The sequence below is a fragment of the Trachemys scripta genome, chromosome 14, assembly GCF_013100865.1.
Source record: "Trachemys scripta elegans isolate TJP31775 chromosome 14, CAS_Tse_1.0, whole genome shotgun sequence".
In the NCBI taxonomy this organism is placed as follows: domain Eukaryota; kingdom Metazoa; phylum Chordata; order Testudines; family Emydidae; genus Trachemys; species Trachemys scripta.
Window position 1 is genome coordinate 9,117,245 of NC_048311.1, and position 23,686 is coordinate 9,140,930.

General features: G+C 47.1%; 1 protein-coding gene across 1 annotated transcript in view; it reads right to left on the reverse strand.

Moving 5' to 3' along the window:
• LOC117887360 (myosin-13) overlaps positions 1-23,686 on the reverse strand; it is a 68,655-nt gene that overhangs the window by 27,464 nt on the left and 17,505 nt on the right. Inside the window, exons 11-20 of the mRNA XM_034789900.1 lie at positions 19,062-19,180; positions 18,810-18,959; positions 18,555-18,725; positions 15,068-15,377; positions 9,929-10,002; positions 9,729-9,816; positions 8,009-8,126; positions 6,225-6,348; positions 4,630-4,766; positions 3,983-4,238 (exon numbers count right to left, since the gene is read on the reverse strand). Coding sequence (XP_034645791.1) covers positions 3,983-4,238; positions 4,630-4,766; positions 6,225-6,348; positions 8,009-8,126; positions 9,729-9,816; positions 9,929-10,002; positions 15,068-15,377; positions 18,555-18,725; positions 18,810-18,959; positions 19,062-19,180 — 1,547 coding nt within the window. The remainder of the gene's footprint in view (positions 1-3,982; positions 4,239-4,629; positions 4,767-6,224; positions 6,349-8,008; positions 8,127-9,728; positions 9,817-9,928; positions 10,003-15,067; positions 15,378-18,554; positions 18,726-18,809; positions 18,960-19,061; positions 19,181-23,686) is intronic.

The following is a 23,686-nucleotide window of genomic DNA, read 5'->3' on the forward strand; positions in this document are numbered from 1 at the left end:
GGAGCAGGCTGAGGAGGGTGCAGGGGAAGGAGGGAGGCTTAGGGGCTGAGGGGCTACAGGGAGTTGTGGGGGCAGCAAGGGGTGCAGGGGGATGTGGGGAGTGCAGGGGTGTGTGGGGGCCAGCTCCAGGGGGCAGAAGGAGGATGAAGGAAGACTTGGGGGGCAGGGGGCAAAGGGCAGCTGTGAGGGGATGTGGGGCAGAGGGAGTCTGAGGGGGGTTGCAGCGGACATGGGGGAAGAGGGGAGCTGTGAGGAGTGCAGGGGTGTGTATGGGCTGCGGGGGGTGTGTGTCTGCGAGGGGATGTGGGGGGCTGAACTGTGTGCAGGGTATGTTGGACCAGAGGGAGGCTGAGGGGGTCAGGGGCACTGGAACAATTTGTACAGTAGGGGTGCTGAGAGCCTTTGAACCAAACTGTAAACCCTGGATATAATGGAAACCACCCCCACGCCCCTAGTTCCAGCATCTATGGAGGGGGGCGCAGGGGTGTGTGGGGGCAGAGGGGATGCAGGGGGATGTGGGGCAGAGGGGAGGCTGCGGGGCCAGGAGGGAGGCTGAGGGGGCACAGGTGTGTTTGGGGGCCAGGAGGGAGGCTGCGGGGTGTGCGGGTGCCAGTGATCAGGTAGCAGCTGGACAAGTTAGCATGCCAGTTCCCCCAGACGGGCCCATGGAGGGGAAGGGGAAGTTTGTGTTACCGGGTTGCCACTTCCTACTTGGAGGAACGTAGTTCAGCCACCTCTGCGACAGAGAGCAGTTCAGTTGCTGCAGCCGCTGTGGTGCAGACATACCTGAGCAAGAAGGCATCGCAGGGCAGTCTAGGGCCAGCAGCTGTGATTGTCTCCAGGGCCGGCTCCAGGGTTTTGGCCGCCCCAAGCAGCCAAAAAAAAAAAAAAAAAAGCCGTGGCCGCGATCGCAATCTGCAGCAGCAATTTGGCGGAAGGTCCTTCGCTCCAACTAGGAGTGAGGGACTGTCTGCTGAATAGCTGGACTTGCCGCCCCTCTCCGGAGTGGCCGCCCCAAGCACCTGCTTGCCAAGCTGGTGCCTGGAGCCGGCCCTGTTGTCTCTCAACTGCAGGCCCCAGCCCAATGAACAATGGATTTTCTGCTCAGGGACCAGCACATGGGAAAAGGAGTGAGGCTGTTTTCGAGGAGGTGCCTCCCTATGCAGGGGGAACCAACTATTGCCTCATCTAGGCAGGACTTGCAGCAGAAACAGAAGGCAGGAAGGGCTTTTCCCAGTCTGACATGCCTAGAACCCTTGGATGCAGCAGGGTGAGATCAGACCGTGGGGTGGGATGGGGCAGGAGTGGGGCCGAGTTTCAGGACTTTCAGTACTTTCAAAGCTCACTATCTCTCCAGTGCTTCAAGAGTCAAGTGACTGCCATGTTGTCCCTGAAGGGGTTAAACTAGAAGACCAGAGTGACCATGGCCAAGGTGAGACTCTGAGGGAGTGTGTGTAAGGGTGCATCTACACTGCAACACATAACATCTCCAGGAGGGGGGAGGCAGCAGGGAAAGGCTCTGGGACGGGGGAGGTAGAAGCGGGGGAAGGCTCTGGGACGGGGAAGGTAAAGGAGGGGGAAGGCTCTGGGATGGGGGAGGCAGAGGAGGGGGAAGGCTCTGGGAGGGGGGGGGCAGCAGGGCCTTTCCCTGCTAGAGCCTTTCCTCACTGCAATGAAAGGCAGGGAGCTGCTGAAGCCTTTCCCCACTGTCTTACCCTGCCAGAGCCTTTCACTGACATGTGTAGCTACACACTGCAATGTGCTTTTCACTGCAGCAAGTAGCTACATGCACTCTACACGCCGCTGACTGTGGTGTGTAGTGTAGACATAGCCCATGTGGCTGCGGGGCTCTGGAGGTCTGAGAGGCTGGTTTCAGGATCTGGGGCAGCTTGACCGCACAGTCCCATGGCCCAAGGAGATGCTCAGTGAAGAATTCTGAGCCTGGGCATGTGCACTAGAGACCAGGGCTCACAACGTTAACATATAATTTGTCTGGAAATAACTACAAAGACTCTGCTTTATTGGCTCTTCACTCTACAATAGGTACTGATCTGGGAGTGACAGCTGAAAAGTTTTTCCCAATACCTGGTTCTTTTCTCCTTGCTACAGACTTCAGCTTTGCTGGCTGCAGGCTTGTCTGGTAAGGCTGTGAACTGAGACCTTCTGAAGTATTTAGTACCTTTATACAAGGCTCTGGTGAGGCCTCATCTGGAATACTGTGTGCAGTTCTGGTCTCCCATGTGTAAGAAAGATTAATTCAAACTGGAACAGGTGCAGAGAAGGGCTACTAGAATGATCCGAGGAATGGAAAACCTGCCTTATGAGAGGAGACTTAAGGAGCTTTGGTTGTTTCGCCTAACAAGACAAAGGCTGAGGGGAGATATGGTTGCTCTCTATAATACACCACAGGGATAAACGCCAGAGTGGGAGAGGAGTTATGTAAGTCAAGAGGCAATGCTGAAATGGATATGAACTGGCCATCAACAAGTTTAGGCTTCAAATTAGATGAAGGTTTATAACCATCAGAGGAGGAAAAGTCTAGAACAGCCTGCCAAGGGCAATAGCGGGGACAAAGAACCTAGTTGGTTTCAAGACTGAGCTTGATACGTTTCTGGAGGGGATGGTATGATGAGACTGCCTACAATGGCATATGACCCATTGGCAACTGCTGGTAGCAAATATCTCCAGTGGCTGGAGACAGGACACTAGATGGGGAGGGCTCTGAGTTACTACCGTGAATTATTTTGCAGATGTCTGGCTGGTGTATATTGCTGACACACCCTAACTGAACACCATCTTTGTGGTCGGGAAGAAATTTTCCCGCAGGTCAGATTGGCAGAGACCCTGTGGGGTTTTCGCCTTCCTCTGCAGCATGGGGCATGGGTTACTTGTTGTTTTGAACTAGAGCAAATGGCGGATTCTCTGTAACTTGAAGTCTTTAAATCATGATTTGAGGACTTCAGTAACTCCGTCAGAGGTTAGGGGTCTATTACAGGAGTGGGTGGGTGAGGTTCTGTGGATGTGATTTGCAGAAGCTCAGACGATCATGATGATCGGTTCTGGACTTAAAGTCTGAGTCTATGAGTCTATAACAGTGACTAGACTCTGCCCAGACCTAGAAGCGCCGCCAGCTTTTCTGCTGCCCTAGGCAGCGGAAGGTCCCGCTCCGAAATGCCGCCCCCCACAGAGGCAGCAGAAGGTCCCACCGCCGAAATACCGCCGCGGTCGTCGCCCCCCAAATTGTAGTGCCCTAGGCAACCGCCTAGGTCGCCTAATGGGTTGCGCTGGCCCTGCCCACACCTAGCAGGCTTGGAAGCACATGGGATCCAGTGATTGGGTACACTCGCAACAGACTGGTGACTGTACAGAGGGGGACTGGTCCATGTTGTGACTGTCCTTAAGTCCATGTTCACAACCTTCTCCCTGGCTCATGAAGATTCAGTCTCTGCTGTAGAGTCGCTCCCTGACAGCTGATGAGGATCAGTCTCTGCCCCCCCACATCCCTTCTCTAATCAGGTATCCCCTCCAGCACCTGCTGTAGGTTCTTTCCCAGCAGATGTGGGAGCAGATTGTGCTCTATCTCACATTTCACAGACCCCAGTTGGGAATATGCTGTGTCTATGTGCCATGGCTGCAGGGGATATACAATTTGTATATTGCGGGGCGGGGGGGACAGGCTGTGAGCCATTGAACCAAACTGTAAACTCTGTATAAGATGGAAACCACTTGAAGCCAGGGGATGCGGCAGCACCCCCTGCACCCCTAGTTCCAGCACCTAGGCATGGCTGATGCCTCCAGGAGTTATTTGCTGCTGGGAGCATTTTATGCCCATTTTGTATTCACTTTGCTGAGGTGTAAGTGACAAAAGCAGGTGCAGAGCAGTGGGGAATCTAGCCGCTAGTCTATGAGTGTTGTGGAGTAGGGAGGGAAGCAGGCAGGAAAGGGTAAGTTCATTGTATTTGAAGGAGTGGAAGTTACTCACAGTCTGCACTTGGAGCTGCAGGTCATTTTTCTCTTGCAGCAGGGTCACCATTTTTTCCTCCAGTTCTTTCCTTTTTGCCTCAGACTTAGCAAGCTCTTCCTTTGTTCTCTCAAACTCTTCCTTCATGTTGGCCATCTCCTTCTCAGCTTCAGCACTCTTCAGCAAGGGCTTGATCTTGAAATACAGCTTCATCCAGGGCCAGTGCTTGACATTCATGAATGAACGAATGTTGTATTGGAGAGTATAGATGGATTCCCTGAAAATCCATTAAATTACAGCTTAAAGAATGCAGAGTATGGAGCCAATGGGACTTGGGTTAGGAATAAATTCCAGGTATTAGAAGGACAGTTTCTCTAAGTACCATCTAAACAGCTTTTGCGGGAGATTTGTGTTGAAACCACTACATAACTGGGTGTAAACAAGATACTTCTAGTCCCTGTGGAGGTGCAATGATGGACACTCTCTGAACAGAACACAAAGAAATGCTCTGAAACAGAGAAAACACTTCTGGACTGTAACTTGTGGGGCCTTTAGAATGTGATTTCCCCAAATCTCAATGCTGCTCAAGCTAATGCTATTGAGAAGAACTGGCTGCAGGACTCCACCTGCCCAGGGAATACAGGTTTAGAGAGGCAGTTGCTTGTTACCTTCTCTCACTCATCTTCTTGAATTCTACACGCATAAGGTACCCTCTGCACACAGCCTGCGTATGGGTGATGAGGCTCACAAGCTTCTCATCTCTCATCTCCTCCAGCAGTCCCAGGAGACCAGCCTTGAAGAATACCTAAAGCGTCATGGAGAGATACAGTATTAGTTTGGGGGCAAAGCGGGTATGCAGCCAATGGAGAGGACACAGGACATAGCAGCAAAGAAAGGATTCCCATGGAGTGAAGATCTGAAAAGCTGGAGGAATGCTGGATCCCCTTTACAGACCTGAGTGTGCACTGACACCGGCACATGTCAATCAGTGTGAACCTGCTCCCCATGTCACTCTAGCTCTGCTCTCATGCTCTCAGAACAACATGAGTCACTCAGGGCCCTCCGTGATCTCAAATTACTAAAGCAAAGCCTTATGATAATGCCACATCTGGCTAGGGAGCTCAAGCTGACAGCCACTAATGAGCCATTAGGGTAGGGCACTAGAGTCCCCCTGGCAGCAAAGTGACTAGGAGCCGGCCAAGTAGTTTGCTCTGACTCTGTTCAAAGCCAGCAGTGATCTTGGTAAGCAAAGCGGGAGAGAGATGTTATTACTACAGCAATGCTCATGAATTCATAACAGCCCTTTCTGTTCTATTGTTCACCCATACACTACCCTTCTGCAGCTCAGCACGCCTGCTGAGCAGTCACACAATAAACCGGACTGCACATTGCCAGAGAAACATACAGAGATGTCTTCCATAAGTGCTGTTAGCTGTAGTAGTGACTGCTCTCTGTGCCCCCTGCCTGTCCTCCCCCAGTGCAGATGCTGTCTGCATCCCAAGAAGCTGCTGATGAGAGTGTGTGGGGCTGGAATGTTCCATTTTCCAGGGTTTATTTTCAATCTTTGCAGCATATCAAAGCAATTACCATGGACCATGGGAGGCTCTTCCAAAAATCAAAGTGCCCTGTGTCTAAAGGCTCCTGCTCCTGCCACCCATGAGCTCATGCAGGGAAAGCAAAGCAGGTTTTCTGCAAATTGCCTAGAGTTTTTCTCACCCATTAAAAGGCATTGTTCCTCATGAGTCTGGGACATCCAAGCCATGGAGCCTGCATGTCAGGTGTGTGCTGCTTTCCTGCACACCAGCTCAGACACAGTGAAGGAGAGAGGAAGCCATGGAGGGAGAAACAAGTCTCCCAGAAGGGCATGTTTGGGCTCAGTGCAGGCACCAGATCTAACACGGGCACAATCAGCATGGCTCTTATTGTGGAATATGGCATCGCTGTTAGCAGCAGAGCTCAAAGATCAGCTGCACACACAGCCCTGCAGGTGGCAGCCTTCTCCTTTTGCTCCCACTCCTACTGGATTTTGTTTCCTCGTTTGATGGTGAACTTGGGTTTTGTTTTCTATGAACAGTTGTAGAACTGGACTTCCTACCTTAATGTTTATAAGAAATGAATACAAGGGGAGTGTGAAAACAGCAAATTAAATCCCAGGCTCTAGTTCGGTGCAGTATTCATGAATTTTCCCCACTGTTTTTTGTCATGTGTCACGCTGCCCCTCTCCAGATAGAGGTGCCTGCTCACCTCTACATATGAGCATTACCTTACTGTGGCCAAATTTGTACTGATTGTGATCGACATCAATGGAGGAGAGAAGCTTTTCTGAAGCATTCTTACTGTCAATGAACTGGCCTTCGGGGATGGCTGAGGCATTCAGGATTTTGTATCTGTGGGGAAAGAAGCAGCAGGACACCGGTTTTAGACAGGGTCAGGAGTACACTTATAATAAGCAGGACATTGCAGAGCGACAGGAAGGTGCGCTGCTTGGAGGTCATTGAATTCACTGTCTAACATCAAGAGGGCTTTGATTATGCAAACTGTGCGTGAACTGAACATTATGACAGGGACCACATATAACTCACTCATTCCCCACTGGAATTTGCTGGCTGTGTTATTATGTGGGTCATTAACACCAGCAGTTAGGAAGGACACAGTGAGAACTGTCCAGCCCTTTCTTTTTCATCCTATTACATAAACCAGAACAAGGGGACACTCGATGACTTTAAAAGGGAAGTAAATTTAAAAGCATCAAAGGAAAATACTTTTTCCAGAATGAATGCATAGCTTGTGGAACTCTCTGCCCACAAAGTCACCCAGGGAAATACTGTGGCTTGGATAAACAATGGCCTGTATAATTGTGTGACTGCTGTTAATAGTCTGTGCATTCTGCAAGATAACAGCCTGATTCGGGTAGTCCTGTCTCATGCCTAAGGACAGGTTGTTCCTCGGCAGGGATTTTGAGGGATTTCCCCCACAGACAGCACTGCTCCATTATACACCTCTACCTCGATATAACGCTGTCCTCAGGAGCCAAAAAATCTTACCACGTTATAGATGAAACCGCGTTATATCAAACTTGCTTTGATCCGCCGGAGTGCGCAGCCCTGCACCCACGGAGCATTGCTTTACCGCGTTATATCCGAATTCATGTTATATCAGGTCACGTTATATTGGGGTAGAGGTGTATATGGAATCTTTGCATACTTGGATTTACTTGCCTATTTTAATTGTTAACAAAACCAAAGAAAGTGTTTGTCCTGAAGTGCAGTTTAGGTGTCCCACTAGATCCCAACTGCATTTAAGTAGCCAATTGGCTACTGGAACAAAGTTTTCTCTGGCGTTGGCATGGAAACTGTGACCTGCTGGATTAAATATCAGGTGCAGGGGACAGGACATTTTCAATGAGGAGCCCTTGACACTAGAATTCACTTGTACCATAGGGCCCAAGTCTGCTGGCTGTCAGTGCATGCAGCAAGAGTCATCTCTTTGCAGAAGCTTTGACTGCAGGGGTGGGCTTGGCTGAATTTCTTATGCTGGGTTATGGGTTTGATGCTGGCCAACTGTGATTGTGCTATGTGATACGTGTGTATTTTTGCATACACACTCAGAGATGTTTGATAAGAGCTATTTATAAATCTAATTAATTATATTAAAAACTTTTTTTCACCTTCCTTTGAAGCATCAGTAACTGGCCATTTCTGTGGCAGGACACTGGCTTGGATGGACCAATAATCTGATCTAGTCTGACAGGAGATGGGATACCAGACTAGGGAGAGTCTGAAGCGGTGTGACAGATCCTATTTACCTCTCATCCCAAATGGGAGAGGTCTCTAGACACGGCAGTAATAGAAATAATCTAAGGCTAAAAACAAATAAGGATAAGAACTTGTCTGTTTCGTTCACCTGTTGCATCCTGTCTGACATGTACATTGTCAACTCCCTGGGGCAGGGACTGTCAGGTGTGTTGGGCCCTATTCCAATGGGCCCTGATCCTTGATTGGGTTATAGGCACTGCCATACTGTCACTTAGTAATAATTAAAGACAACCTTTGTTTAAAGTCAGCATATAGGATTCTGCTTGGGAACCCCTTCCTACAAATCCGGATGCCTTCCAGCACACCGTTACACCGCAGCTGGTGCATCACCAGGTGATGGTCCATTATACCTTAAACAAGATAAAACAGCAATGACTGTCAACACTTGCACACAGGCGCTTCTCATTCCAAAGGATCCCAAACTAATCAGCACTCAGAAATCTCTCCTTATACTGAAATGCAGCCACCTCAAGGGCAAAAGACAGCAGCTGTCTAACAATGAGACTGCGCAATGCCTAGGACAGGAAGAAAGATGAAGGGAGGATCACACTGAAGCTGCATAGGAAAGTTTGAGTAACAACTGCTCAAGGTGGGAGTTGTACAGGACACTAGAGCTGGCACAACCCCCCTTGCAAAGAGTGCCTGGGAGTCTCCACTGGCTGCAAGTTAATGGGGACTGAGCTCATCTCAAAGATAGCAGAACCAGGCCTAGCCTAGAAACTGCCCTAACAGGCCAGCTGAGAACTCCCTACCTAGTGTTGGGGTATCCACACTTGGTGTGCAGAGCTGGCTCAGTGCCTTAACATACAGGGTGTGTCAGGAATAAGGGTTGTGTGGGGAAGGGGGCATGACTGGGGTACACTGTGCCTTGGGAATACTCCACATAGTGGAATGGCCTGTAGTGGGCCATGGCAGCTAGTGTGAATGTGTGAGGTTTGGTCATTAGTGGAGTGTGACAATATGTGATCTCTGGTCAGTTTATGAGCATGTGTGTAGGTTCTTTTATTGTTTTTAATATATTTTCTCTGTAATGATTTTATCTCAAGAATAAATGTGCTTTTCTAGACAGAGCCGGGTGGTAACTTAACTATGACAATTACCCTGTTCGTAGCTTTCGAAGAGAAAGCAAAGCAGAGCAGGCTGGCTTAGGCAGTCTGACTTTGTTGGGCGGTCACAGTATAGAGAGGGACCTAAGAAGCCTGGAAATATCCCGGTCCGGAGGGGAAGACTAATGGGTCTGCTCAGGAGATGTGAAGGCTGGAGATCTGAAAGCCTAGGGTGGGTCCCTTGCTGGACCACAGAGGGGGAATACAGGTGTCATTGCCCTGAACGGTGACACACTCAACCCACTCCTGTATCCCACACTCATCCTACTCCTTCCTGGCCAGCTACCCCTCCCTATATACACACCCCTTCTGGTACACTGCTCCAGACCCCTGGCATCTAATGGAAGGAAAGGGATAATCCTGTTCCTGAGGCTAAACCAGAGACCAATTGCAGCATTCAGCCACATTTCTCTCCTTTTGGTTCCATTCCACGGCCACTCACACAGGTTCTGCACATATGACTTGTTCCCAGGGAGCTAATTTATTGCCTAGAGATAAGATTCATTTAAATCAAGAAACCAAATGTGTTGCATGCCTAAATGGAATTTGTTTCAGGTGAAAGCCAAAGCCCATTAAAAGATGAAACTCACTGACCAAAGAACAGAAACAATACCATGTGATTTACATAACCAGAGTTTTCAAGTTATCCCAGATTGGAATGTGTTTTAGAAAGGAATCTGCCAAACAGTTCTACATGACACTAAATGCCTGGTTACTTACTGACAATTCACAAGCAGGCTAAAGAGCTAAATAAGATCAATACACTGTTCACAACTAACAATTCAGCCAGCTCTACTCAGTGCCATGGCTCCATGGCCTAACCTGCAGTCTGGTTTGATAACTTACCAGGTGTCTTAGTTTCATTGGGAATGAGGCAGCGCACAAAGTGAGGATGGGTGCTTCTCAGGTTGGTCATCAACTTGTTCAAATTCTCCTGTGAGAGAGGAAACCAGGGCTCTGAATGCAGTGAAAGATAGTTTTATTTTGCATTTTCCTGTCCAATGACAGGGCATGCAGTGCAGTGTTGAAAAGTGCAACTCACGTACCCTGAACACAGCAGACACCGTCTGGAAGGAACCACCCTTCTTCTTAGCACCTTTCTTGCTACCCCCGCTATCACCTTGGGAGGAGACACAAGACATGTCAGAGCAGATAGTATGTTCTATAGGCAAGGTCTTCCCTTGTGCAATAAGGAACCAAATACGTACAGTGGAGTTTTTTAAGTGAAGTGCTGCTGTATAATGAAATGGCTGATTGTGAGCTAGTGCATGCCACACTCTGCAGTGGGATGCATGGCTTTGAGGGAAAGGCCCTCATGTCATGGGGCAGGTGTCTTTGGTGGTACAGCACACAATGGCTGGTATGCTTGAGTTTAGCGGGGAGCTGTCTGAATTTTAGCTTTGGGAGCAGCCTCACTTCTTTTAGTATTCAAGCCATCAAAGTCATTTGCTCTTACTAATGCACTGGGTGCTCTACAGGGGTACTGGTACATTCCTCCTTGCAGAGGGGGGTGCAGGGCAGTATGCAGCCACATTTTGCTTCACCAGTGTTATCTCAAGATGGAGGGAGGGCCACCAGAAAAGTGGCCATGGACTTAGCTATCAGCTGTGGAGCTTGTGTTCTTCTCATTGCGTGGGTTCTCTGGGTCATGGTGTAATGATTGAGCCTCCACATTTACCCAAACTGTGAAAAGTGAATGAAAGTTCCTAAGATGGCACAATAACCTATAACAATAAATGGTGATAGGGAAAAGTGTAAAAGGGAGACAGACAGACTGGATTAGTCCAAATAAGGAAGACTATTGATACAACTCAAGGACTGGATTAAGATCATGTCTGGTAAACAAGAGAAGTATGGGACCAGAAATCAGTTAACCACAATCAGCTCCCTTTTGGGGTGGTTAAAAAAAAAAACACTTTTTGGAAGAAATTGACCACTTCTGCTGACTGGGACATGGGAGAGCCAGAAGGAGTGAGCTTCACTATTATGGCTACAACTCCGACCATCTCCTGGGACCCTGTGATCCACCATGACACTGTTGGGCCTTCATTGTTCTGATCTCGAGAGATGTCCAGACCCAATGGGGCCAGAGAGAGGGACCCAGATGACATTGCTACCTCTACTGGCTCCGGCTAAATCCCTACCACCACCTGGGAAATGAGATTTTGTTGCCTGCCCCACCCCTCGTTCCCTACGTGTTCTTTTCCTTTCCCAACTTATTTTCTCTTTTCTAACCCTCAACTTTTTCTTTCTGTCTAACGAGAGTACGGCTTAGCCAGCCAAGACTCTATATTTTGCAACACTGCTGTAAGCCTGTGACCAGAAAGCGGCAGCTAAAAGCAGTGTTCTCAGCACATGGCTGGTGAGATGAAAGCAGCTGGGGCACTTATGTCTTATTGCTATTGATTAACTTTAGGGAGCAAAAAAGAAGCTCTTTTCTGTGCTGGGATCTTGCCATCGAGTTGTGGGGCTGTGGACTGGTTTACTGGTTTGCTTTGTTTGAAATATAGGCTTGGTGACTGATTGTCTAAGCAAAGTTGCCCTGCAGTTAGGGGAGTTAGTGCCAGATTTTAGCAAGGCTCTTGAAGTGAGAGCCTGGCAGTTTCTTTGATTAGGTCAGTGATTAGAGGCAGATGAGTGAGAGGAGGTGAGACACCCATTCCAGCTGTGTGTGGGGTCCAAACTTTAAGAAGTGTGCTGGCTCCCAGTGGCAGGGAGGATGAAGGCATCTGGGAGTCTGAGGGAATTAGCCAGCTCAGTTCACCAGCAGAGGAAGGCTGGGAGATAGGGCTTTTACACTTTAACTTGCAGGTACTCTACAAAGAAAAGCCTTTAGCTCCCAGTCATCTATTGGAAAAGTAATACAGCAAAACGTTCAGCAAGTTTTTGGAATGTATTGGGGACAACTTTTTGTTTTGGAAAGTGAAGGAAATAAGCACAGGGACAGCCATTTTAGACTTGATTCAGATTAACAGGAAGGAATGGGTTGCAAATCTGAAGGTGGAAGGGTATTTGGGTGAAAGTGATCATGAAATGATAGGTTTCATGATTCTAAGGAAAGAAGGGAGTGAGAGTAGCAGAATAAGGACAAAGGACTTCAGCAAAGCAGACTTCAATAGACTCAGAGAACTAGTGGGTAAGATCTCATGGGAAGAAAATCTAAGGGAAAAATAAGTTCACTAGAGCTGGTAGTTTCTCAAAGAGAGAATATTAAAGGCACAACATCAAACTATCCTGATGTGAAGGAAAGACAGGAAAAACAGTAAGAGGTGAATATGGCTCCATTAGGAGCTCTGTAATCACTTTAAAATCAAAAAGGAACCCTACAAAAAGTGGAAACATGGATGAACGTTAAGGAGGAGAACAAAAGAATAGCACAAGCATGTAGAGACAAAATCAGAAAGGCTAAGGCACGAAATAACTTAGAGAGAAAGACAAAGGAAAGTGTAGGCCCTCTACTTAGTGGGAAAGGAGAACTACTAATGGAAAACACCGAGAAGGCTGAGTGTTTAATGCCTATATTGCCTCTCTTACCTAATTGCCCTCTTTGATAGGTTTCTGGCCATGCGGATGGGGGGAAGGGGAAGCAATAGATATAATATATCGTGATTTTAGTAAGGCTTTTTACACAGTCCCACATGACATTCTCATAAGCAAACTATGGAAATGTGATCTAGATGAAATTACTATAGGGTGTGTGCATAACTTTTTGAAAAAAAGTACTCAAAGAGTAGTCATCAATGGTCAAACTGGGAGGACATCTCCACTGGGATCTCTCAAGGATCTGCCCTGGGTCCAATTCTATTTAATATTTTCATAAACAATTTGAACAATGGAGTGGGGAGTATACTTATTAAATCTGTGGGTGACACCAAGCTGAGAGAGGATGCAAGCACTTTGGAGGATAAGATTAGAATTCAAATCAACCTTGACAAAATGGAGAACTGGTCTGAAATCAACAAGATGAAATTCAGTAAAGACAAGTGCAAAGTACTTCACTTGGGAAGGAAAAATCAAATGCACAACTACAAAATGGGGAGTAACTGGCTTGATGGTAGAACTGCTGCAAAGGATTCTGGGTTACATTGGATCACAAATTGAATATGAGACAATAATGTGATGCAGTTGCTAAAAAGGCTAATACCATAGGGGGGAGGGGGAATGTTAACAAAGGTAATGTAGGCCATTGTCCTGCTCTGTTCGGCACTGGTGAGGCCCCAGCTGAAGTAATGTGTCCAGTTCCGGATGCCACACTTTAGTAAAGATGTGGATCAATTGTAGAGAGTCCCGAGGAGAGCAACAAAACTGATAAAATGATGAGGAAAGGTTTAAAAAATTGGACATGTTTAAGTCTTGTGAAACGAAGACACAATGGAGATTCTTGTTTCTACTCAGTGATAACTAGAGCTGAAAACACTGGTGAGCAGGCCTAGGGACTGAGCTTTAGATCTGGTGTGGGGCCAGTGTTGCCATGAAAGACAACTCAAAGGCTGTAGCAATAGTGAGGTTCCCCACTATGGGGTGAAATCACTAAGCCTGTAATCTCTGGGCTAAATGGTTGAAGCTCAGAGCAGGCCACCACAGCTGGAGGTAGAGGCGGCAGCAAGCAGCGGCAGAGGTGGCAGCAGTGGCAAGCTGCTACAGCGGCCTCATTCAAACCATCCCTGCAGGGGTGAGAGGTGAACTCATCTGAATGCATCCCTGGATTCAGGACTTCAATGATCTCAGACAACAAAACGTGTGGGGTGCAGTGGATGGAACAGGGAATGGTGTTATAGGGACATTCATTCATTGGAATTTCACATTGCAAGGTGGGAAACTGAGGCAAATAACTTCCGCCCAAAGGGCTGTGGGGCAGGTGTTTACTTATTGTTTGCATAATTTGTAATCATTCTTGCAGTGTTTTCCCAAATTAAGGCTGTATTCCCTCTGCTCTTAATAAAAGTTCTCTCTTGTTATAAGTAGACTCAGTGCTAGCAATGCCCCGTCAAGGAACCTGGGGTGGTGGTTAGTTTTCCCTGATTTCTGGGTGGGGGCTCAAGCTGCTTTTGTTTTATAATGTTAAAGGGACCCTGAGATATTAAACCCAGACCTTATTGCTGCCGGCAGCCCTGGCGGAAGGGTACATATATCTAGCAGCTGACAGGAACTGTATTGCTGGGGCTGACTGTTTATTGACAGGAGGGTGTCTGGAGTGGCAGAGGGCTGCAGCTGTCACCAGCAGTGGCTCCAGGCACCAGCACTCCAAGCGCGTGTCTGGGGCGGCAAGCTGCGGGGGGCGCCCTGCCGGTCCCTGCGAGGGCGGCAGTCAGGCAGCCTTCAGCGGCATGCCTGCGGGAGGTCCGCTGGTCCCGCGGATTCGGTGGTGAGTACGCTGAAGCTGTGGGACCGGCGGACCTCCCGCAGGCATGACGCCGAATCTGCGGGACCAGGGACCTCCCGCAGGCACACCGCCGAAAGCAGCCTGCCTGCCGTGCTTGGAGCGGCAAAAAAGCTAGAGCCGCCCCTGGCTGTCATTCCCTCATATCTTTCTGTGCTGTGTCAGAGGCTTGGCTGCTGCATAGGGCAGCCATGAGGCATCTGGTTCTCCAGGACCTGTGGGTATCCCATGGGGTGAGTGTCCACCTCTATTCTGGGTGACTGTGGGCAAGTCACCTCATCGCTTTGTGCCGCACTTTCCCCATCTGTAAACCAGGGATAATGACTGACTGATCTCCATTAAAAAACACTGTACAAATGCTGGGCATTATTATTATTGCTCAGTTCTGTACAGGTTCTTACACCACACTCCTCACCATGCTCTGTGAGTGCTTTCCAGTTGTGCATTGAGCACATCTGTCACATGCTTGCTCTCTCATCCTCTCCTCAGGGGAAGGGAGTGGGGAAGGGAGTGTTTGTTCGGGATTTTTAAGACAATACATATCTATACCAGTCGCCATATGTTTCTGTTAGAGAAGTGTCTTTAGAGTGGAAGGTGGGAAGGTTTGGGATGGTCCTTAGTTCCCAGGGGAGTTTATTCCACAGCCTGGCCTGGCCCCTGAGAAAGCGCTGTCTCCTGATTCCCTGTGCTGTGTTTGCTCCAGGTCTGCCGCACTTGAACCTGGCTGTCTTTCCCAATTGTGCCAATGGCTCCTAAGCCTTCCTCACTTTGAGCACATGCCTGCACTACCACGAAGAGGGCGTACCTGTTTCTGTACCAGCATAGTTAGAGTAGAGGAAGGACAGCAGTTTCAGTGATGATTTCTGGTACAGTCCCACGACAGTTTCATTCAGGGGATCTTTGTTCTTGTCGAGCCAGCCTGAGATGTTGTAGTCCACAGTGGCAGCATAGTGCACCAGGGCAAAGTGGGCCTCAGCCTTTCCTTTGACAGGCTTGGGCTTCTGGAAGTTGTTGGACTTGCCAAGATGCTGGTCATAGAGCTTGTTCTTGAAAGACACATCAGTTGCCTTGGGGAACATGCACTCCTCTTCCAGGATGGAGAAAATACCCATTGGCTGAAAGACACAGCAACACAGAGACAGAGAGAGAGATCACAAACTGGCCTCCCGGATGTGATCATCTGATTATCATGGTCTGGATCAGAATAGGATATTGTTTCAGTGTCTTTAACAATGCCACTAATAGTGACTGTGGGAAGTGAACAGCAATATCTATCTTTGTATCTTTGCATATAAAGTCAGTGATGTGCACTATAGCTAATGACTAACTTTCCTTTCCCATGACTTTTTCTTTTATTGTCATTTCATTCCAAGAAATGGAAATAAAAGTGAAAGCCAGAGAGGAATCTGTCTGGAAGGTTTCAGTATATGCATTGCAGAGATGAGGTTGCAGTTTTACTATATAGTGGTTGCTATTATAAATGTAGGGTGTCTTTTGCTTCACTAATGTTAGTGTGGTAACTTCTGTATCTCCTTTGTTAATGTTAATTACTTAAAACCACAATTTTGAAGACTTTAATGATAAACATCAAATGTGCTGGGTCAGATTCACTCCCGTGAGTGCTGGGGGTGAACATTTCAATGATTCCACATTGCCGAACAGCCACATACTAAGTATGATGTTTTCAGATGGTTTGGGAATTGTTTTAGTATTTAAAAGTATTTTTTTAATGTGGAGACTATTTTATCAGAGCTTCTAAACTGATTTTGCTCAAGTTCCCTCCAACCAAGCACATACATTTCAGCCCAAATGGGAATATTTTGAGACATTCAGATATATAGGGGAGCAGCAGAGTGATGCTGCCAGCGTTGCTTGGGGAGATAATGATGGGGGTTCAACCACTTCGGATGGAGTTTTCATCCAAGCTGCTCTAGGGAGAGATGGCATAAACCACCATAGAGCCGCTGACTATGCTGGAGATGGTGATTGACACCTGCTGAGGATCTGTCCCAGAGTGTATTATAGAAACAAATCTCTGTGAATTTTGCTCGTAATCCAGACTAAATTGTTTTAAATTTAGTAAAATGGCCTCAGATCTCGTCTAAGGACTTGTCTACACTGGCAGCAGCGTGTAGGGTACATGTAGTTACACATCATAGTGAAAGGCAGGCTGAACGTGTAGCTACATGCAGCAGGGAAAAGGCAGCAGGACACTACACTGCTAAAACGTAGACAGAGGAGGCCTAGCTTGAGCGAGTAAAGAGCTGTGTAGGGATATACCCACAGGATTCAGGCATGTCTTTACTCTGCCTCCTAAGCCAGACCTCACCATCTACACTGCTATTGATACCCCTGCTAGCTGGGTGTGCAGGGTCTGTGCGCCACATGCCGCTGCAAATGAAGTCTTACTCTATGGTGGAAAGGGGCTGCAAGAGTCAGTGTCAGGATCACCCAGACATCGGGCAGCCACTGGGTGTTGAATGTGATCGGTGGCTGTTGGGTGCGATTAATGGGTGAGAATACTGGATGGTGGCTGAGCGCAGGGCATAAATGTGGGTGGTTGTGTGGGAGTGCTGGGCATGAATGTAATACCTCACTCTAATTTTGGTTGTTGGGTTTAGTGTGAGGGTGGTTCTGGTGGCCTGACCTCCTGCATATCACAAACGAGGTGATCTGGTGGTCCTTAAACCGTCATTCTGTGACTGTTGGACGTTGGGCAGTATGGTTAACTGTTAGTGTTGGATATTGAGTATGAATGCTGGGTGGCTGTGTGAATGTACATTTTGGATGCTTGGTGTGAAGTTGGACAGTGGGTGTGAATAACGCTGGCACATGTCGGTTTCTGGGTATGAAACTCAGATATTCGAGGTGAATGTGGGACACTGAGATGAATGTTTGCCGTCGTTTATGAATTCTTTGTTGTTGTGAGAAATAGACTGGAGCAACCTTAACTATAAGTTAAGGACATTTGAGTGTATGGGAAACAGCTATGTTTCAAACATGCCCATAACAATAGTACCTGAGCACAGGGTTGCCCAAAGGGAGTGGCAGTTTGCCCAGGACCATCTGTTTGAGAGGACCCCCAAACAGAGCCATGGTGTGACATCGCGCACCAGGACACAACATCACATACAGACATTTGACCCAGCACCCTCTGTCATTATGAAAGGGCTGCCAGGCCAAACCCAAGTGGCGCTGTGACCCTGCATGCCAGGTCGCAACGCCTGAAGTGGGGAGCTGGGCCCAGCCCCGCAGGACAGGAGCTGAGCCGCTGCTGCTGGGGTGGTGTAGTGCAGGATCCTTCCCCTCCCAGGGCCTGGTCTTAGTGGTAATTTTTTTGAAGGATGCGGGGCCCTTTAAGATTAAGATTTTGCTCTGGGCCCTTAAAAACCTCTGGGCAGCCCTGCCTGAGCATCAGACATATAGGTAAGAGATACACCAGCTTAATGAAGAGAAGATGAAGAGGTGACTTGATTACAGTCTATAAATATCTACATGGGGAACAAATATTTGTTAATCGGCTCTTCGGTCTAGCAGAGAATCAAAGAAAGGTCTAACACCATCCAATGACTGGAAGCTGAAGCTAAACAAATTCAGACTGGGAATTAGGTGCACATTTTTAATGGTGAGAGTAATCAACCATTGGAACAATTTACCAAGGATTGTAATGGATTCCCCATCACTGACAATTTTAAAGTCAAGATTTGACGTTTTCCTGAAAGATCTACTTTAGGAATTATTTTGGGGAAGTTCTCAGAGAAGGGGCGTTCAGATTAGATGATCATAATGGTCCCTTCTGACCTTGAAATCTAATGAATCAATTTTTTCACCTTTCTTTCACAGCCCCTTTTTAAAAGGAAAATAAATCCTGGTCATTGTCTTATTTTCTCCCCAAAGTTTTATTTCTAAACTTTAAAATGCATGGAGTAAAAAAACAAGTAGAAACAAAAACAACAACAAAAGGCAAATTCAGACTGCAGGTAAATTTTCCAGAGCACCATTCTCAAAAGTGACCTATTAGATGCATATAAGCTTCAGTCTTACTGAAAGTCAATGCACTGCAGGCTCTGAAGGAACAATTTTTCAAATGAATTTAGGCACCTAAAGGTGCAGAGAGATGGGAGTGGGATTTTTAAAGCCAACTTCTCCTGAAATCATCCCCTTGTTTCGGGATGGGGTCATATTAAAAAGCTTTGATTTTAAACCAGTCTCCCTCTACACAGTGTCCAGTCTGACCCAAAATGACTAGAAGAAAATTTGTTTTTCCTTTATCCAGAGACACTTCACTTTACCTTCTCAATGAGCTCAATGCAGGCAGCCAAGTCCATCCCAAAGTCAATGAACTCCCATTCGATTCCTTCCTTCTTGTACTCCTCCTGCTCCAGCACAAACATGTGATGGTTGAAAAACTGTTGCAATTTCTCATTGGTGAAGTTGATGCACAGCTGCTCCAGGCTGTTAAACTGAACATTCAAAACACAAAGCAGTGCTGATTAATTTGGACAAGTAGGACATTTCATTAATAAGCAAACATTGCTATAACTCACATCAAAGATCTCAAAACCAGCAATGTCCAGGACACCAATAAAATGCTGCCTGGGCTGCTTGGTATCCAGCTGCTGGTTGATGCGTGTGACCATCCATAGGAACATCTTCTCATAGACCGACTTAGCTAGAGCCCCCACTGAATTGTGCACCTGCCAGAGACACCGCCATAGCAAGAATTAGAGCTCAGCTAGCCTCTAAAGTTGAAACAACTGTCTGAATAAAATGGAAAGCAAAAGCTAGTGGCTCAGTACCTGCTGGACATTTTGTCCTTTGGTTACATATTCATTCCCAACTTTCACCCTTGGATAGCACAAGGCCTTCAGTAAGTCAGCAGAGTTCAGACCCATCAGGTAACCGATTTTGTCAGCCACTAGCAAAAAGGAAGGAACTCAGCTTTAGACAAAGTCTAGAAAAGATTTCTCAGGTCCTCTAGTCTGGTAGCAACTCCCCACTTTGGGCCCAACTCAGCTCCTGCACAGTTCAATAGGAGTTTTGTCACTGACTTCAGTGGAAAGCAGTTCATGCCCTATATTTATTATCAGTTATTAATATTAATATTATTATTATTTTATTAACCCAAGCATAAACTACATTGAATGACCGTTCAGGTTGCATGAGGGCACTCAGAGCCTTAATGCATGCAGATCAGAAATGAAATAAAAAATCTCCAGCATTCATTGCCACCTTCACGGTGCCTATAACCCTAGCGATAACATACTCTCCAGTGCTCCATATGGCCTTCACTTCCATCACCAGCAGTACACACCCCAACTCTATCCAACTCACTTTAGTGCAAAAATTTAACTCGACTCACATTCTTGTGTATGGAGAATCAGGCACATCTGACTGCCACTGTGACGTTGTGCAGTCTATATGGTTTTATAAAAACTTGATAATTCAATATAATGTAACTGAGATAGTTTTAGAGAAAATATGGTAATAAGTGAATGTAAGTAACTGGGATATGCCTCATGCAAAAGGTCTCTTGTAAGGTATCATTACAAAGCTTATAATCTACTGAGCATGATCATCTGATTTGTATAAATGTACCACTCTTGTATCTAAAACTAGAAATATAAAATGTAACTCTGAGGGCCTATTGTAATTGTGTAAAGTGTGGACCATTAATGATGGTTTGGAATCTTGATGACTCCCATTGTCTGCAGATGGCTGTATTTACCTGTGAGTCTTCCTGTATATGTGTGTGCTGGCAAGTGAGTAATGAAGTCTTGCAGTGACATGTGATCATGTCACCTGAACTGGAATCCATCTTTAACCTGGTGCTTTTCCAGTGAGGGGGGGTGGAAACCCAGAGAGACAAAGAGTTCCCGCCTTATGCAAAAGATATATAAAGGGGGGAAGAGAACAGAGGGAGAGCGGAGCCATCATGAAGAATCCCCTAAGCTACCACCTGAGCTGCAACAAGAGCTGTACCAGGGGAAAGAATTGTGCCCAGGCCTGGAAGGTGTCCAGTCTGAGAAAAAACTTACTGAAGCATCTCTGAGGGTGAGATTATCTGTATTCAGTTTGATTAGGCATAGATTTGCGCATTTTGTTTTATTTTGCTTGGTGACTTACTTTGTTCTGTCTGTTACTACTTTGAACCACTTAAATCCTACTGTCTGTATTTAATAAAATCACTTTCTATTTAGTAATTCACTCAGAGTATGTATTAATACCTGGGGGAGCAAACAACTGTGCATATCTCTCTATCAGTGTTATAGAGGGCGAACAATTTATGAGTTTGCCCTGCATAAACTTTATGCAGGGTAAAACGGATTTATCTGGGTTTAGACCCCATTGGGAGTTGGGCATCTGAGTGCTAAAGACAAGCACACTACTGTGAGCTGTTTTCAGGTAAACTTGCAGCTTTGGGACAAGTGATTCAGACCCTGGATCTGTGTCTGGAGCCAGACAGGAGTGGCTGGCTCAGCAAGACAGGGTGCTGGAGTTCTGAGCTGGCAGGGAAAACAGAAGCAGGTGTAGTCTTTGCACATCGGGTGGCAGCTCCCAAGGGGGTTTCTGTGATCCAACCCGTCACAGCCACATGATCCGCTTCCACCTTAACACTGCTGAAGTCACTAGTCAGCTAGTTATCTTAGGTGCCTGTACACGAAAGCAAGAAGCCTGGGAAACAAGCAGGAAGAATTGGAAGTCTTGGCACAGTCAAAGAACTATGATGTGATTGGAATAACAGAGACTTGGTGGGGTAACTCACATGACTAGAGCACTGTCGTGGATGGGTATAAACTGTTCAGGAAGGACAGGCAGGGGAGAAAAGGTGGAGGAGTTGCACTGTATGTAAGAGAGCAGTATGATTGCTGAGAGCTCCAGTATGAAACTGGAGAAAAGCCTGTTGAGAGTTTTGGGTTAAGTTGAGAGTCTTTGGGTTAAGTTTAAAGGCAAGAGCAATAAGGGTGATGTCATGGTGGGCGTCTGCTACAGACCACCAGACCAGGAGGATGAAGTAGACAAGGCTTTCTTTGGACAACTAACAGAAGTTTCCAGATCACAGGCCCTGGTTCTCATGGGGGACTTCAATCACCCTGACATCTGCTGGGAGAGCAATACAGCAGTGCACAGACAATGCAGGAAGTTTTTGGAGATTATTGGGGACAACTTCCTTGTACAAGTGCTGGAGGAACCAACTAGGGGTCGTGCTCCTCTTGACCTGCTGCTCACAAACAGGGAAGAATTGGTAGGGGAAGTAGAAGTTGGTGGCAACCTGGGCAGCAGTGACCATGAGATGGTTGAGTTCAGGATCCTGAAGAAAGGAAGAAAGGAGAGCAGCAGAATATGGATCCTGGTCTTCAGAAAAGCAGACTTTGACTCCCACAGGGAACTGATGGGCAGGATCCCCTGGGAGGCTAATATGAGGGGGGAAGAAGTCCAGGAGAGCTGTCCATTTCAAGAAGGATGGTATTTTAAGAAGTCTTATTGAGGGTGCAGGAATAAACCATCCTGATGTGCAGAAAGAATAGCAAATTGGTAAGCGACCAGCTTGGCTTAACAGCGAAATCTTCGGTGAGCTTAAACACGAAAAGGAAGCTTACAAGAAGTGGAAACTTGGACAGATGACTAGGGAGGAGAATAAAAATATTGCTCGAGCATGCAGAGGTGTAATCAGGAAGGCCAAAGCACAATTGGAGTTGCAGCTAGCAAGGGGATGTGGAGGGTAACAAGAAGGATTTCTACAGGTATGTTAGCAACAAGAAGAAGGTCAAGAAAAGTGTGGAACCCTTACTGAATGGGGGAGGCAACTTAGTGACAGATGATGTGGAAAAAGCTGAAGTACTCAATGCTTTTTTTGGCCTCAGTCTTCACAAGACAAGGTCAGCTCCCAGACTGCTTCACTGAGCAGCCCAGTATGGGGAGGAGGTGAGCAGCCCTCAGTGGTGAAAGAACAGGTTAAGGACTGTTTAGAAAAGCTGGACATGCACAAGTCCATGGGGCCAGATGCACTGCATCTGAGGGTGCTGAGGGAGTTGGCTGATATGATGGCATGTTGGGAGAGGTCCTGGACGATTGGAAAAAGGCAAATACAGTGCCCAGCTTTAAAAAAGGGAAGAAGGAGAATCTGGGGAACTACACACACACAGCCTCATCTCAGTCCACGGAAAAATCATTGAGCAGGTCCTCAAGGAATCCATTTTGAAGCACTTGGAGGAGAGGAAGGTGATCAGGAACAGTCAGCATGGATTCACCAAGGGCAAGTCATGCCTGACCAACCTGATTGCCTTCTATGATGAGATAACTGGCCCTGTGGATATGGGGAAAGTGGTGGACTTGATATACCTTGACTTTAGCAAAGCTTTTGATACAGTCTCCCACAATATTCTTGCCAGCAATTTAAAGAAGTATGGATTGGATGAATGGACCATAAGGTGGATAGAAAGCTGGCTAGATCGTCAGGCTCAACTGATAGTGATCAATGGCTCAATGTCTAGCTGGCAACCGGTATCAAGCAGAGAGCCCCAGGGGTTGGTCCTGGGGCTGGTTTTGTTCAACATCTTCATTAATGATCTGGATGATGGGATGAATTGCATCCTCAGCAAGTTTGTGGATGACACTAACCTGGGGGGAGAGGTAGATACGCTGGATGGAGAAAGGGGATGGACAACTCCAGCTTTTGTAAAGGAAAATAATGGAAGTGCCCAGACTATATGTGATCGAGATCAACTGTGGAGAGTTCGACAGAAACCATTGATATCTACAGTTTGTTCCTCAGAAAGAACAATCAAAGCAAACTCTACAGATGGCATGTGCAGAAGAAGAAGACAGATTCCAAATCAACCAGAGACAGTTGTTGCAGCAACTGGACAGCCAGATGCCAAAGTTGTTATGTGTTTGGAAAACAAGTACAATTCAGAGACCCTTAACAGACTGATCCATGCTGAACTTTAAAGACAATGTGATAGTGTAAATTTTGTAAATAATAGGAATGGTAAAAATTTAGAGGGAGCTGTAACAGAATGTTAAGCTGTATTATAATGTTCAGCCACTGGGTGGAGCCTGTATAACATACAGTACTTAATTTCATTGTTTGCTGTGTCGTTGTAGCTATGTTGGGCCCAGGACATTAGAGAAACAAAGTGTGTGAGGTAGGGTTACCATACGTCCGGTTTTTCCCGGACATGTGCAGCTTTTCGGCAATCAAACCCCCATCCAGGGGGGAATTGCCAAAAAGCCGAACATGTCCGGGAAAATGCCGGCCGGGCACTTCCCCTGCTGCAGCTGCTCTGCTCCTCCCCTGACTCTTTGACTCTGTTTAAGAGCCGAGCTGCCCGAGCGCTATGGGCTTCAGGCAGCCCCCTTGCCTCCGGACCCCAGCCGCCGGCCAGGCACTTCCCCTCCTGGGCCGCCGGAGCCCAGGAGG